The sequence below is a fragment of the Apostichopus japonicus genome, chromosome 15, assembly GCF_037975245.1.
Source record: "Apostichopus japonicus isolate 1M-3 chromosome 15, ASM3797524v1, whole genome shotgun sequence".
NCBI lineage: Eukaryota > Metazoa > Echinodermata > Holothuroidea > Aspidochirotida > Stichopodidae > Apostichopus > Apostichopus japonicus.
The window spans coordinates 19,821,132-19,835,947 of record NC_092575.1 but is presented as its reverse complement, the minus strand read 5'-3'; the positions used below and the strand labels follow the sequence as shown (position 1 = coordinate 19,835,947).

General features: G+C 40.2%; 1 protein-coding gene across 1 annotated transcript in view; it reads left to right on the top strand.

Annotated features, from left to right (window-relative positions):
- The first annotated feature begins 1,333 nt into the window (after nt 1–1,333).
- Nucleotides 1,334–14,816, top strand: part of LOC139980454 (uncharacterized) — a 44,647-nt gene continuing 31,164 nt past the window's right edge. The window contains exons 1-5 of the mRNA XM_071992051.1: nt 1,334–1,493; nt 10,032–10,320; nt 10,787–10,929; nt 11,413–11,445; nt 13,325–13,613. Of these exons, the coding sequence (XP_071848152.1) occupies nt 1,439–1,493; nt 10,032–10,320; nt 10,787–10,929; nt 11,413–11,445; nt 13,325–13,613 (809 nt within the window). The 5' untranslated portion in view covers nt 1,334–1,438. The remainder of the gene's footprint in view (nt 1,494–10,031; nt 10,321–10,786; nt 10,930–11,412; nt 11,446–13,324; nt 13,614–14,816) is intronic.

The window sequence follows — 14,816 nt, the reverse complement described above, 5'->3', positions numbered from 1 at the left end:
TGGTGAACCTTTTTGTAGTTCTCAATTGGACAGGAATATATCCCAGAGGAGAGGGACGATTTTGGCACCGGTGGCACTCCGACCAGTGGCGTATAGCTAGGGGGGTCAAAGGAGGACACGTGCCCCGGGCGCCGGTTTAGGGGGGCTGAAATGGGAGAATGAGAGTAAAAAAAATTAAGCACGCAGAAAAACATGACGTAATTGATGTATGTCGTTAGGCATGAATATTTTACAGTTACTAATAATTGAATCTGAACTGAATGTAGTTGTTTTTATTAGCAAATTTATGATTGTGATTTCTTTTCAGTCCATTTCGACCGTTTTCTGTTTTTTTTTTATTCTGTTCATTATTCTGTAATGACTACATGCCACGGAAATTTCGGGTATTTCAGTATACAGTTCCAAGGCAGTAGATTTCGAAAGGTGGAAATATCATAGGCGTAGGAGCACAATTTGATTTAGGGGGGGGGGGGGCTGTAACGACTTGCCCGAAAAATATAACCAAAAATGTTTGCGTGCTTCGCGCGCAATTTACTTTTTCAGTAGGGGGGGGCGGGGCGCAATTTTCTACTCTTGCACCCGGGCGCCAAAACCTCTAGCTACGCCACTGACTCCGACTTTCGGACATTCGTTTTGATTTAAAAAAAAGATAAAGTGGTGACCATTATTTTGCATTTCTAGCATATATTCTGGCCAATATGTGAGAGGATTATCTCTTTCCGTCTCCAACGGGAAATTCTATACTAAAACAGATGAGAGTGCGAGGGCATGATATCAACGGACAGCCGTTATCAAAACTGAATCCCCAAATGTGTTTTTACTTCTTCATAAACATATACATCCATCATACCATGCACAGGTTGTAAAACATACGTGATTTGACGGTAAAGTTTTTTTAATGATCATCATAGCAAGGCCATACAATAACATGTATTTGACTGAACAAAATATAGCAAAAGTTGAGCTGTCAAGAATTACGTATAGGTATTCAATACATGCCATGATTGACCTAATAAAAACATTTCAATGAGTTGCTTTACTTGTCTTACTTTTATGCTTATTAATATAACAAGAAATAAAAAAAATGTGAATTTAAGAAAAAGAAGAAGAAAGAAAAATAAACCTCGTCTGTTAAGAAATATGAAATAAGAATAAAATATGAGGTTGGAAAACAACTCTTTTCATGTATTAAAAATTAAATGTCAAAAGGTCAAAAAGGTTGCGATGAAAACCATAACAAAATGCATTGTTCTGAGAAAACGGTGGGCGTTCCATATGCCCTGTATGATTTAAATCGGTACTTGTTCTTCATGAAAGCTTGGTATATAAAGGATCAAGGCACCTGGCAATCTTGGTTGAGGGACGGCAAACCCGAAAGGAACAACTTGACCTGCAAGTTTCGCTATCAGCTCTGCTTCGAGTGATTCTTGCCATTAAAATGGAGTCTCTTAGATTATTTCCTATCTTAATAATCTGCTTGGTGTCTGCGGTTGGTGAGTTTCTTTTATGTGTACTAGATATTGCTAATGAACAAGTTAGCAATATTGTTTTGCTGCTTAAAGTGGTCAACTTTGAATTGATTTTCATTTTCCATGTTTTGTTTTTTATTATAAATTTAGACTATTCGTAACATATTCCTAGCTTTAATTGTGTCTGAATGTGTATAAAGTAAAGTTTATTAACATGTCACAAGATAATTATTAATTGTTATGAGGCATGAAGCAGGGGCGGAATTCAGGATTTTAAAACGTAGGGGTATGGCTCTGAGGTGTCTGAAGCCGACTCCCATGTGTGGGAGTCCTCCCCCAGAAGATTTCAGACGTAAAATGGTGAAAGGGTTGTAGGCTATACGCTAGGTCTTTATTGATTACTCTACACGTATAAGGTTGTGCTAATATTTACTTTCACGTCTGTCTATTACGGATCTATTCCAAATTGCTTTTTAAATGAAAATAAAAAATAAACCCATTAAGTTCCCCTGTAAACTAGATCGCTGGGTACCGAAAATAGTTGTATTTGAAATGTTCTTAACAAACCTTTTTTAAGTTCAAAAACGTTCATTTTCAACAAATGGTAACTTTTTTGAATAAAAACAAACGGGCACTTATTAATGATCAATAAAAATAAACACGACCAAAGGGCCGTTATGGATTACAAAAATGGGGAAAAGATGACTTTCATTGACAATGAACGTTCTAATTGTTTTTAAAAGGTACTGTTAGGTTTGTGAGGAGGGGGTGGGGGTTAGGGACGATGGGGGGAGGCGAGGGAGGGACATGTGCCCTCTGTGGGCCCGTCGCCTTGTCTGTATTATTCACACTTGTTCAATGAAACATGGCATCAGTGCTAAGTTTGTGTACATTTCAGTGATGAGTGTGACGGGTGTTTCTCCCATAAGCAATCCATCATGATTTAGCATTTCAGACTCTGAAATTTTCACACAAGTAGGTGAACCCGAACCCCACTCACCTAAAAGTGCTAGTATAGGTAAATTGGGTTGAAAGCTGACGTTACGTCTATAAGGTAAAATCATTGCTCATATAATGCACATGTATATATGTATATGTGGCTCGGGCTATCGCCGTCAAGAAGACTGTTAATATGAGCAACACATCATGCAAACAGGTCTATCTAATGGCTAAAATCTAGTTCTCACCTGGAATTTCCTGAATTTCAACACCATGCATCAGTTACTTTACAGGCATATGAACGAAGCCCAAGTGACGTGCTCAAGAGGTAGGGGCCGGTCGGTGTGGTGGGGATCGGGGTGGGGCGGGACATTGGCCACCCCCGATCGTCAGTCGGGGGAAATATTTCAGTCGGGGGTTTTGCATTCTGCCGGGGAGAGGAAAAGGACCCCTACCACGGATGTTCCCTCCCCCATCCCCTTCCTTTAAACCTTACACAAAGTATTTATTTGACTAAACCTTGCCTTAATGGCTACTTCTATAGACCTAAATTATAGTCTAAATTAGCCTAAGAATGCATCATTTGACGTCTAAATGTTCTTTTTGTTTCCGGGGAAGGACCCTCAACCCGCTACGTGGGAGATGGCTTCTATGATCCCAGGAAAATAACCCCTCCATTCTAAAAGGATTTATTCGCTTCTGGCCCTCACATAAAGATAAGATTCAGCTCCGGCCTACCTTACTCAGCTGGGGAAATATTTGAATTTATTATTATTTATTAGCTTAACCTTCCGTTTATAGAGGTACTTATGAGAGCCTATATTATAGTCTAAATATGCCTCAGAGAATTCCATTTAACATCTAACTTTGTAATTCTTTTCTGGGGGGATATAGCCCAAGACCACCCATACATGGAAGTTGGCTACAATGACTCCACGGCGGCACCACTCCAGTATAAAATACGTTATTCACATCTGGCACTCCCATAAGGATTCAAGTCATTACCTAAATGTGTCGGCGAGAATTTAGAGTTTCTTATTATTTATTAGAGCTACTTGTATGGACCTAAATTTCGGAATGTAGCATTTGACGTTTAAAACTTTAATGTTTTGCTATATAGGTTGGACCCCCCCCCCCCCTATACTAGTACCGTCTACAATGACCCAAGTGCAACCGCCTTCTATAAAATCTTTCATTCGCCTCTTGCCCTTCCACAAAGGTTCAGCCATATTCCTTAATCAGTCGTGGAATTTTGAATCGCCCCCCCCCCGACCCACACACCATAACTTCGACATACTGTGCACGCCACTGAGCAACTCAATGATATTTGCTGGTAATAAATAGTAAAACGGGATTTATAATTTACCATGTCCTCTCTAGAGCTTCGTACAAAAGCGACTGTATGCTCTCTCAAGTTATGAAATCGTCCTGATATTCGACTGTAGTGAACGTACAATTCCATTTTCAACTATATCCAAGTGTTGTTTAGTTCACCCGCCCCCACCTCCCAACCCCCAAATAAAAGGGAAAAGAAAATACAGAAAAAACGGGGTTTTTTCTGTTGGAAACTTTTACGAGATAACGGATCTCGTCAATGCATCAATTTTCTGAATTTTGTCATTTTGTCGAGATGGTAGTAAGTTTGCAACTCGTCTATTTGCAGAAAATTGATGCATTGGCGAGATCCGTTATCTCGTCAAAACGTCAATTTTCGGAATTTTGTCACGTTACCATCTCGTCAACTCGTCAATTTGCAGATAACTGTCGTTTTGTCAAGTCGGTAACTCGTCAATGCAATGTCCCTTCTACGCTTCCGTAATTATCTCTGCCCTGGATATAGATATGTTCTCTCCTTTTTTTTGGATGGAGTCTCAACATTACCCGAGCAGACGGTAGTCACGCAGGGCGAGCGCTTTGTTTCTTATATACTACATGAATTATGTATCGTTCACAATGGGAAATAAAAGTGGTTTGAAATTACAGCTCGTGTAACCCTGGCTCCCCGAAGAGTTCATTATGTGAGGGGGGGTCATAATGTGAGGTGGCTTCGACGTCTCACATTGTTGACAATGACACGGTTGACCTTTGACATTTGCTTCCTGGATCTGTGGTTTTATCATTCCCCGTTTCTGGGCTAACTACATGTCCTTTCAATTAAGGATGACTTTCGTCAGCTAATTCATATTCTAAGACAAGAAGTAAAAATGTTTGTGATAGTAACATTCTTCTAAAACTTTTCTTGTATATTAAACTATTAAATTTTGAACTATGATAAATTTCTGGAATTCTCATTGAAGACCAAATTCGACGGTGGCATCGTTTTCTCTGCATGACAGGCTTAAATGTTAATTTTAATACATTTTTTCATAAATTTTAGGAATTCAACCAAAATGTTCTTGTTGTTAAGTGAACCATCGAATTTAATCGACACTATTTGTTCTGGGCATATTTCTAATGCACAATAAAGAAAATGTTACAATGTGATGCCCAAAATGCCTTACGTGTTCCTATTGCGTTTTCTGTTACACAGCGAAGTAACCTAATGGTAGTAGTAAGTATTGCAGTCAATTAATTGATGTTTTAAATATATTATTTATCCTTTCAACCAAGTAAGACCGCCTTTTCCACGAACATTGGTTATTCTATGCCAGAGAGACGCAGAACGTAATTCAAAATAAATTGAACAAGTCCCATCAGGCGAATTTTTCCTTCCCCACCCATAAACAGGCATGGAAAGATCGGGAGGTGAGGGTAAGGGGAGGATGGGGGCATGGGTTCTACAACCCGCGACCCGGAGTCAATGACTGAGACCAGGAGAAATATGGGAAGAAGAATATTGTTTTCTCATATAATACTTAAGGAAGAAATAAGGGGGCTCGAGTTTGGTGATACAACTTTCCCCGGGTCTCGACCTGTCCCTCGAGGTCACTCCCTTCATATCCCTGTCTGTATACGGTAGTACTCTCGTGTATCCTCTCCCATGCACTGCATGACTCTCTTCTCTTAGAGTAACCGTCGGTCACCTGCATTAACAGATGGAGGGAGCAATACCGTAAGGAACAGTAGCAAGGTTTCACCGTAGAAAAATCGTAAAAGAGATTCAGAATTCGTATATAGACCCCTCCACAGTCGATGAGGTTTACAAGAAATGGAAAGGGCAATCAAAATCGCAACTTCTCAAATTTAAATATTAAAGAAAAGAATTCGTTTTTTGTGGTTTCTCTATTCACAGTTTTTTTGGGAGGAGGGAGGGGGAGGGAGGGGGGAGGGAGGGGGGTATGTTTCCCTCTACTTGTATATGTTTCTACCCAATCATGTGATCAGAGGGACTTGGGAACAACTATAGCCGAAGATTTAAAAAAAAGAAAACTTGAAATAAATAAAAGTACTTTCTTTTTAAGAATAGTCACCCACAAAGTGAGGCTGGCTTGGTCCACCATCACCAATAGATGTTCACCGTGCCGAAACACTAAATTTCCCGACTGATTTATTATGATTTATGGTACTAGGGTAGAGACGAATGAAGGAGTATATGGAGGAGGTGCATGGTGTGGCCCTGATGTCGTTGTATAGGTTGGGACCCGTGTAGGGGCAGTCTGGGTGTCCCGCCCCCCCCCCCCCACCCCCAGACAAAATGTAAGTTTAGACGGTTAGACAAACGGTGCATTTTAAGACACATTGAATTACGCTATAAATATGGTCAATTTTTCGATCTCAACGCAACAGTTTTCCCAGACTGAATGGAAATCATTCCAGACACCTGCTACGTTGAAGCCTATTTAGTTTCTGCCAAACGAGTTCCCGCAGACTATCCTACAGTTTTTTCCATATTTGATGACGGAAGGGGTTATAGAATTTTTGAAGATATCACATGACCTTTACAGCACCACCGATTGGTTGCTAAACATGTAGCATGTTAGACAGTGGGAAATAACTTCGCTTGCGATTTACTTTACTTCCGCCCCAACGGAGAGCGACTGACATTCACCTAAAGTGATTTTGGCAGGTGCACATGAATGATATATGAAGCGCTGTAAACAGTCTATCATTTCACGCACACCCACTACCAATTCGATGTTGTTTGTTGACAGGTCAAACGTGTCACAAAACATTTAACTCAGTTCACCAGATGTAAAAATCGTTCGACACATACATCACTGAGTTATGATCTTTGGGCCTAGGTGACTGTTTTCTTTTAGTACGGGCTAAATATTTCTAGATTATATTCATTATACACACCTGACGATGATCACGCAGTCAGTCTCGATGCAAGGGGGATGCAAGGGGGTTGAGAGCGGATCAGTCGTTCGGTTGTTTGGTTTTCGTGCCCAGGTTCTTTCCTGAGTGACATTTCTTAAAAAGTATATTTAATATTTCTAATCGCACGGATGAAACTTCTGAAATGGAAAAGTTTTAAAGAAGCTTGCGTTCTTACATTCGGTAGACCAAAAGTGTGCCAAGTATGGTTGAAATGAAGCGCGACACACTTCTTAGACTTTCACCAAGTAGATCCATAAATGAGTAATTGATATAACTTTAATTAAATGATGGATAAATTCGTCGCCCAGACACTTTTCATAGTCTGTCAGTGTTGAGCATTTGCAAACAGCTAAATTGCAAAATTAAAATGCTTGACTTATGAACTGAAACGTGACTTATAAGGACACGTTTCATAGTGTACTACATGTGCTAAGGTACTACTATGCTGATGTACCATCGTGCTAATGCAATTAATTATGTGCTATACATTGATATGAGATTTTAATATATCGACCAGCTTGGAAACATGATAGTTTCATGATACTTTTCATCTCCAGCCTTGTTAAATACCAGAACACAGTGTTACCACTGAACGAGTTCCACCAATTCTACCCACATGGAATTCGTTTTTGGTCCATGTGTTCGATAGATACGTATATAGTGTGATATCCTTAGATAGGCCTTGATCTTATTGTCCGTGAGTGGATCTTGACGGTGTCACGGGTAGACCATTATGAACATGAGATACATCCAGCCTACCAGATGGTTTTTCAGCTTCGTCACCTAAAGGGATCTGGGTCAACATATCCAATTTATGACAGTAGCGAATGGCCTACTGCACGTATTCACATATGGAACCCCACGGTACACCTTTCTGTATATGTTATGTATATAATCTTCATTGAAAATTGTCAGATCAGACCGTATACCGATACAGGCATGAATTTATGATGAGACGGTAGACTGGTCTATACTTCAGATTCATATCCAGATGAGACGGTAGACTGGTCTACACTTCAGATTCATATCCAGATGAGACGGTAGACTGGTCTATACTTCAGATTCATATCCAGATGAGACGGTAGACTGGTCTATACTTCAGATTCATATCCAGATGAGACGGTAGACTGGTCTATACTTCAGATTCATATCCAGATGAGACGGTAGACTGGTCTATACTTCAGATTCATATCCAGATGAGACGGTAGACTTGTCTGCACTTCAGATTCATATCCAGATGAGACGGTAGACTGGTCTATACTTCAGATTCATATCCAGATGAGACGGTAGACTGGTCTATACTTCAGATTCATATCCAGATGAGACGGTAGACTGGTCTATACTTCAGATTCATATCCAGATGAGACGGTAGACTGGTCTATACTTCAGATTCATATCCAGATGAGACGGTAGACTGGTCTGCACTTCAGATTCATATCCAGATGAGACGGTAGACTTGTCTGCACTTCAGATTCATATCCAGATGAGACGGTAGACTGGTCTATACTTCAGATTCATATCCAGATGAGACGGTAGACTGGTCTATACTTCAGATTCATATCCAGATGAGACGGTAGACTGGTCTATACTTCAGATTCATATCCAGATGAGACGGTAGACTTGTCTGCACTTCAGATTCATATCCAGATGAGACGGTAGACTGGTCTATACTTCAGATTCATATCCAGATAAGACGGTAGACTGGTCTATACTTCAGATTCATATCCAGATGAGACGGTAGACTGGCCTATACTTCAGATTCATATCCAGATGAGACGGTAGACTGGTCTATACTTCAGATTCATATCCAGATGAGACGGTAGACTTGTCTGCACTTCAGATTCATATCCAGATGAGACGGTAGACTGGTCTGCACTTCAGATTCATATCCAGATGAGACGGTAGACTGGTCTACACTTCATATTCATATCCAGATGAGACGGTAGACTGGTCTACACTTCATATTCATATCCAGATGAGACGGTAGACTGGTCTACACTTCAGGTTCATATCCAGATGAGACGGTAGACTGGTCTACACTTCAGATTCATATCCAGATAAGACGGTAGACTAGTCTACACTTCAGATTCATATCCAGATGAGACGGTAGACTGGTCTACACTTCAGATTCATATCCAGATGAGACGGTAGACTGGTCTATACTTCAGATCCATATCCAGATGAGACTGTAGACTGGTCTCCATTTCAGATTCATATATTGGGCCTGTAAACTTCATGAATTTACTGAGATCAGACGGTAGACCGGTCTACACCTGATAGAGTGTAACCGGATGTGACAGTACACCGGTCTAATCACTTCACATACTTTTGCCGCTCAGAAGGTGGACGTGTGATAACATTATATTTTTTATTCACGCATGGTTGGTGGACAAACTTGTTGTTATTATTATCATTATTAAAGTATCTTATACAATTTCGAAAACATATTTTGCAGTTGCAGGATTGTAGGTCAAACATACGTTAATCCACGAATGTGCGCTATCAAAAATGTCAAGGCCTTGTTGCATTGTCAGTGAAATATTGAACAGCCTTCTTTTGTAATTTTGCTGACAACTCTAATAGAAACAAACATCCACAGATCGACATTATTTTGGGGGGTTAATATATACAAAGGTCTACATTGCAAGGATATTCTGGGAATGCATAACAAACCATCTTCATGATGAGGAAAGTGGTGCTTGCATGAAGGTTTTAATTGAATTGTAACACTAGTAAGTTATGTGTTCCTGCTTGAGTGGATCGGAGTTAAAGTCTGAGCAATGTCCTATCACTGATCAACCATGGTTATAGTTTCAAGTCAGTCACAATGAGTGTTCTGTAGGCCCAAAGACTTGCAGTCTCAAATCTTAAGACAACAACTTGTGTGCAGTTTAGATCATGACTGAGTCATTTGTTTTCGATGTAATTAAAGTTACATTATTAAATCAAATATGGATGGTAAAGATGGAGGGGAGGAGGGGGGGGGGAGTTACAATCTCAAGTTTTTATAACATTCAGTTTTCTTAAATGCAACAAAAAAGGATATATTTTGTAATCAAGTGTAAATATGTGGAATTCGACATTAATTGTGCTCTTAAATCGGAAATGTAAATGGCATGTAGAACATCTATACGCCGATTGTCTAAAGATTGTAAAGATCATCGTTCACCATTCCAGTGGTATAGTTTGCAACCAGATTAATTGGTGTAACGGGAGATGTGATATATCATCATGATGAAAGCACAAGCACATCTCTATAACAAAAAATACTAAAGAGGATCAAATTATATCAAGTAAAGGAATTATTATTCTGCTAAAATTTATTGACGTAATCATTTATACACTGTCTTTCCAATTCTTCAGAAGCTCAACAGGCTATATTTAACCGTTACGAAATCCGGTTTGAATATCGGGCTGTCCCTGGAAGAAGATCTGTCACATCTGTCGCTTCCAACTTGACTGCTTCTGGAACTGCCTCATCAAGGATCTCGGCCAGCCCCGACTCTCGTTTGTGGAAGGCGACTCTATACGCAAGCAACGACGCTGAAGGGACTAGTCAGCTGGAAGTATTTCCAAGTGTAATGTTGAGTCAATACCAAGCAGCACAGGATTTTATACCTGGTGGATTGCTCCGGTTTTTTATTGGTGCTGAGTGAGTCTGCTTCTGAGTTATGTCTTCCTTTCTTATATGGCGATAAGAAATTCTAGATTGGGGATATTGTGGCGAAGGATGTTATCCGATATTTGGCAAAGCGCATCACATAATGAGGTCCAAACTGTGTAGCACAGATCCCAAGATATTCTAGTACATCTTTCAACTGATATTATGTGAGTTATGCTTTTGGGGAAGGGACAAGAGAAGCCATTGCAGTGTGAGATATACTGTGGTGGGTAGGATGGGAAGGGGTTGGGTGGCTAGCAATAACTAGACAGCTAATGGCATAGATTCGTTAACGTTCTGATATAAATGTTATGAATGATAACGAAAAGCCTGGTGATGTTGTAGGTCAGAAAGTAGACTGCAGCTTATTTGGTTATCTTTATTCCTTTAGAGATACTTGATATATATTATATTTTTACCACCTGGGAAATTTGTTTTGGTTTTTCATGGAATTCAGTTTGGATATGGATGCAAGTCTGGCAGACTACACGTATCTGTGTCTTAAAATGGAGAAAGATCCCTCCGCCAACCCAGACTTTGAGTTTGTTTACGGCCCAGACGATGAGGTGACATTGTGTCGAGAAATTAACTTTGCCGGTGGTGAGTATGAATGATCTGAAATAGTGGCACAAACGTTCAAGGAAAGGGTTAGAGGAAAGTAGGTGGTAGGATGATAAGGAAACTCTTGGCATCGGACATATTTTATGAAATTGATTGCTACATATGATTATTTGATGAAAATGTCGGGACTTCCCCTTTATGTTCTGTACTCTGTTTCTGACGAGAGAATTGGTATTTTAGATAAGACTTTTAACAGCCCTAGACACAGTAGGTATCTCATGTATATATGTATATAAATATAATTGAGATCGTATTGAGTTGGAAAATCCAGAACAGTGACAACATTCCAGCCTCCACCGGGAATTGAAAACGGGCCTCCCGCTTTATATATATGTATGTATTTAATTATTGTTTGTTTGTTTGTTAAGTAATCCTCAGATTCTTGATTATGATCTTCCCTCAGTATTTGTTAAGATTTTTCAGCTAGCTGTTAAAGTAATCAGATCACTTTGTTCTTTTCAGTTCCTCAAATTGAATATCCAGAAGAACTCCAAGGTATGTATAGTATACAGCAGTGTTTTCTTTAAAAACGACACTAAAGCTGTATTTGTTAAATTTCACATGTTGAGACAATACATATCTGTTAAATTAAACCTGAGATGTATACTCTAAGCCATCACACGTGTAAAAGGAAGGATGTATAGTGCGCATAATCCTCATAGAAAAACTTGTATTCACACAATGACGCTGTTCACAAGCTGATGTTAAATGGAATTGGATTCAAAGCATTGAAAAGTGATGTCTAAAACAACGACTGTCAGGGGCGTAGCGAGCGGGGGGTGTGGGGGGTGTCACACCCCCAATAATTTGGTCGCTGTCGGCAAATTTTGGGTCTGTCGGCAAAAGGAGAAAAGGTGAAAAGAGCGGAAGGGGAAGAAAGAAGGAAAGCTGAATAGAGAAAAGGAGAACGGGAGCTTCTTCCGTGCCAAATTTGACTTAAAATATGCACCAGATTGCATCTAAGGACGTTTCAAAACTAAAAAATTTCAAAAGGGGAGGGGGACACCCCCTCCCTTTAGACCCCTCCCCTATTTCAGTCACCACTTCCAGATCCCTCGGCAAATCAAATTTGACTTAAACTATGCACCAGATTGCATCTAAGGACGTTTCTAAACTAAAAAAAAGGGGGAAACCCCTCCCCTCTAACCCCTCCCCCATTTCAGTCACCACTTCCATATCCGTCGGCAAATCAAATTCTCCACGCCCCCCCCCCCCCAACAAAAACCCCTTCACTACGCCCCTGACGACTCTGGCAAATCACATTCCTGTAAAACAAAGACTGAGATTCAAACTAATAAAGGAAGAATTGACGAAGGAGACTCACCGGTCTCAAGACACCAAGACCACCCAAGTTAAGTTCTACTAACACTTGTAATGATATTCTATAGTACTTATAATAACACATTTAAGGATTAGACATATATACACATTCGACACTGTTTCGGTATTTCTGCTTTAAATGTCACGTAGGTTTCAGTCAAATAACATGAGCTTTCAATTATGCCATTCGTGCATAAGTTTATAATATATACTGTCAATATCAAAACCGTTGTTGTTCACTGAGGCATTTGCTTTTGCTACCTCAAAGTCTGACAAATTAGAAGAAAGAACCTCGTGGAAGTTATGAACCATACTGAGAACTTGTATTAATAAAAAAAAAACAAGCACAACTCTGAATAGGCAGCAGAAGAATTCAATTATATCAGCTAATCCAGGGGTCCCTAACTGGGGAGCATGAACCCCAGGGGTGCGTGAGTCCATCCCAGGGGGTTCGTTAGACGTTTCTGAAAGTCAAAAATAGAGTACTTTTTGTTGAACTAAAATCTTATCTATCATTTAAAATCTAAAATCTGATATATCATATAATTTAGTAATGTACAAAAAGTCGAACCTATCGACAAACTGTTTTCGCGTTCCATACGCATATGTTGCCATAGTAGTACCGTACTCCAGGGATTTGATTGGCCGATGCCCACGTTCGTCCTGGAAAGAAAAATACGCGTACCGTACCGTACATGTGATAAATAACTGAATTATGAAACAGAAACAGGCCGCACGACTTTGGTGAAGTTGGTGTACGCATGACAGTACGTCGTGGAGATAAAGAGCTGATCTGATCTTGAAGTTTCCAAATAAATATTTGTTCATTTCTCGTTTGTTTTTTCATTACAATATTACACTATATGTTCTTGATCTTTGACGAAGCACTCTTATGCGTATTATGGTATAATAATGACTCAGGTAGTGTCTCGAAAAGTTGGGGGTATGTGGACAACTCTGACATCCACAGTGGGTTCGTAGGGGTGGGGGGGGGGTAAAGTTAGGGAAACCCTGAGCTTATCTATGATGCTACTGTCTTACAATACTTCCAAAGCTCGAAGTCAGGCCATATTTGACCGTTACGAAATCCAGTTTGAATATCGGGCTGTCCCTGGAAGAAGATCTGTCACATCTGTGGCTTCCAACTTGACTGCTTCTGGAACTGCCCCATCAAGAATCTCGGCAAGCCCCGACTCTCGTTTGTGGAAGGCGACTTTATACGCTAGCAACGACGCTGATGGAACCAATCAGTTGGAAGTATTTCCAAGTGTAATGTTGAGTCAATACCAAGCAGCACAGGATTTTATACCTGGTGGATTGCTCCGGTTTTTTATTGGTGCTGAGTAAGTCTGCTTCTGAGTTATGTCTTCCTTCCCTAGGGCGATAATAAATGCTAGATTGGGGATATTGTGGCGAAGGATGTTATCCGATATTTGGCAAAGCGCAACACATAATGATATCTAAAACTGTGTAGCACAGATCCCACGATATTCGAGTACCACTTTCAACTGATATTATGTGAGTTATGGTTTTGGGGAAGGGACAAGAGAGGTCATAGCCAGGGGCGGCGATTTGTTTCAAATATGGGGGGGGGGCATTTGCTTGGGTACAGGCTCGTATCCAGGATTTTCTAACCGGGGACGCGAATTACTATCAAAGCGGAGCGCCACCATTGGTTGGCGCACAGCGTAAAAGAAAATTTCTGGTTTTGATAGCCCCCCAGATCACCAGAAATGACACTTTTCAAGGGTTTAAGCCCGTTATTTGTTCAGAATTAGAATAATAAATTCACTTCAAAACATACCCATAATGTGGCACAAAATTTCATCTATGGACAACCAATATAGAATAACCCACTTCAACCCCTAGCAGACCGGTCAAAATTGCACGAGTAGAGGGAAGTATGATGAAGAATGTTGGTCAGGGAATTTTCGAAAATTCAGACAAAGTTAATTTATTGGTGTACAAATATTAAAACCTCTTATAAAGGCTACTTTAAAACTTCGATATCATATAAAAAATACACAAAATATGCTCGAGGGGGTCTTGCCCTTCGCCCCCCCCCCCCTTCGCTACGCGCCTGCGGCTATAAATCTTGTAGGAAACAGGCCAAATGGAAAACCAGTGAACCCATATCGATGTGGATCATATATACGATCGGGGACGTAGCCAGAGGAGAGCAGGGGGAGCGACTGCTCCCCCCTTTCAGTGTCGAATTTTTTTTTTAAACTGTTGTTTTTTAGCATGGTAATTTGTCAGTGCTCTTTTGATCTTGAATACTCGTCAGCTCCGTTAACTCGATTATAATCGTAGTAACATTCAGACCGACTGATTCAGCACTTACTTAGTTTGGCAGATGCAATTAGCTAAATTTAGCCTATAGCCTATTACAAGCCTACAGTTGGCCACTGCGTAATAAAATACCTATTGCCTATACCTAACCGCACTCGATGGAGTGTCACGAACCGTATGCTCAACGACGTCAACAACGTTCGTTCTCATCCTTTCTATGATACGTCCCAAGTTGTTGCACGAACAGCATGTTA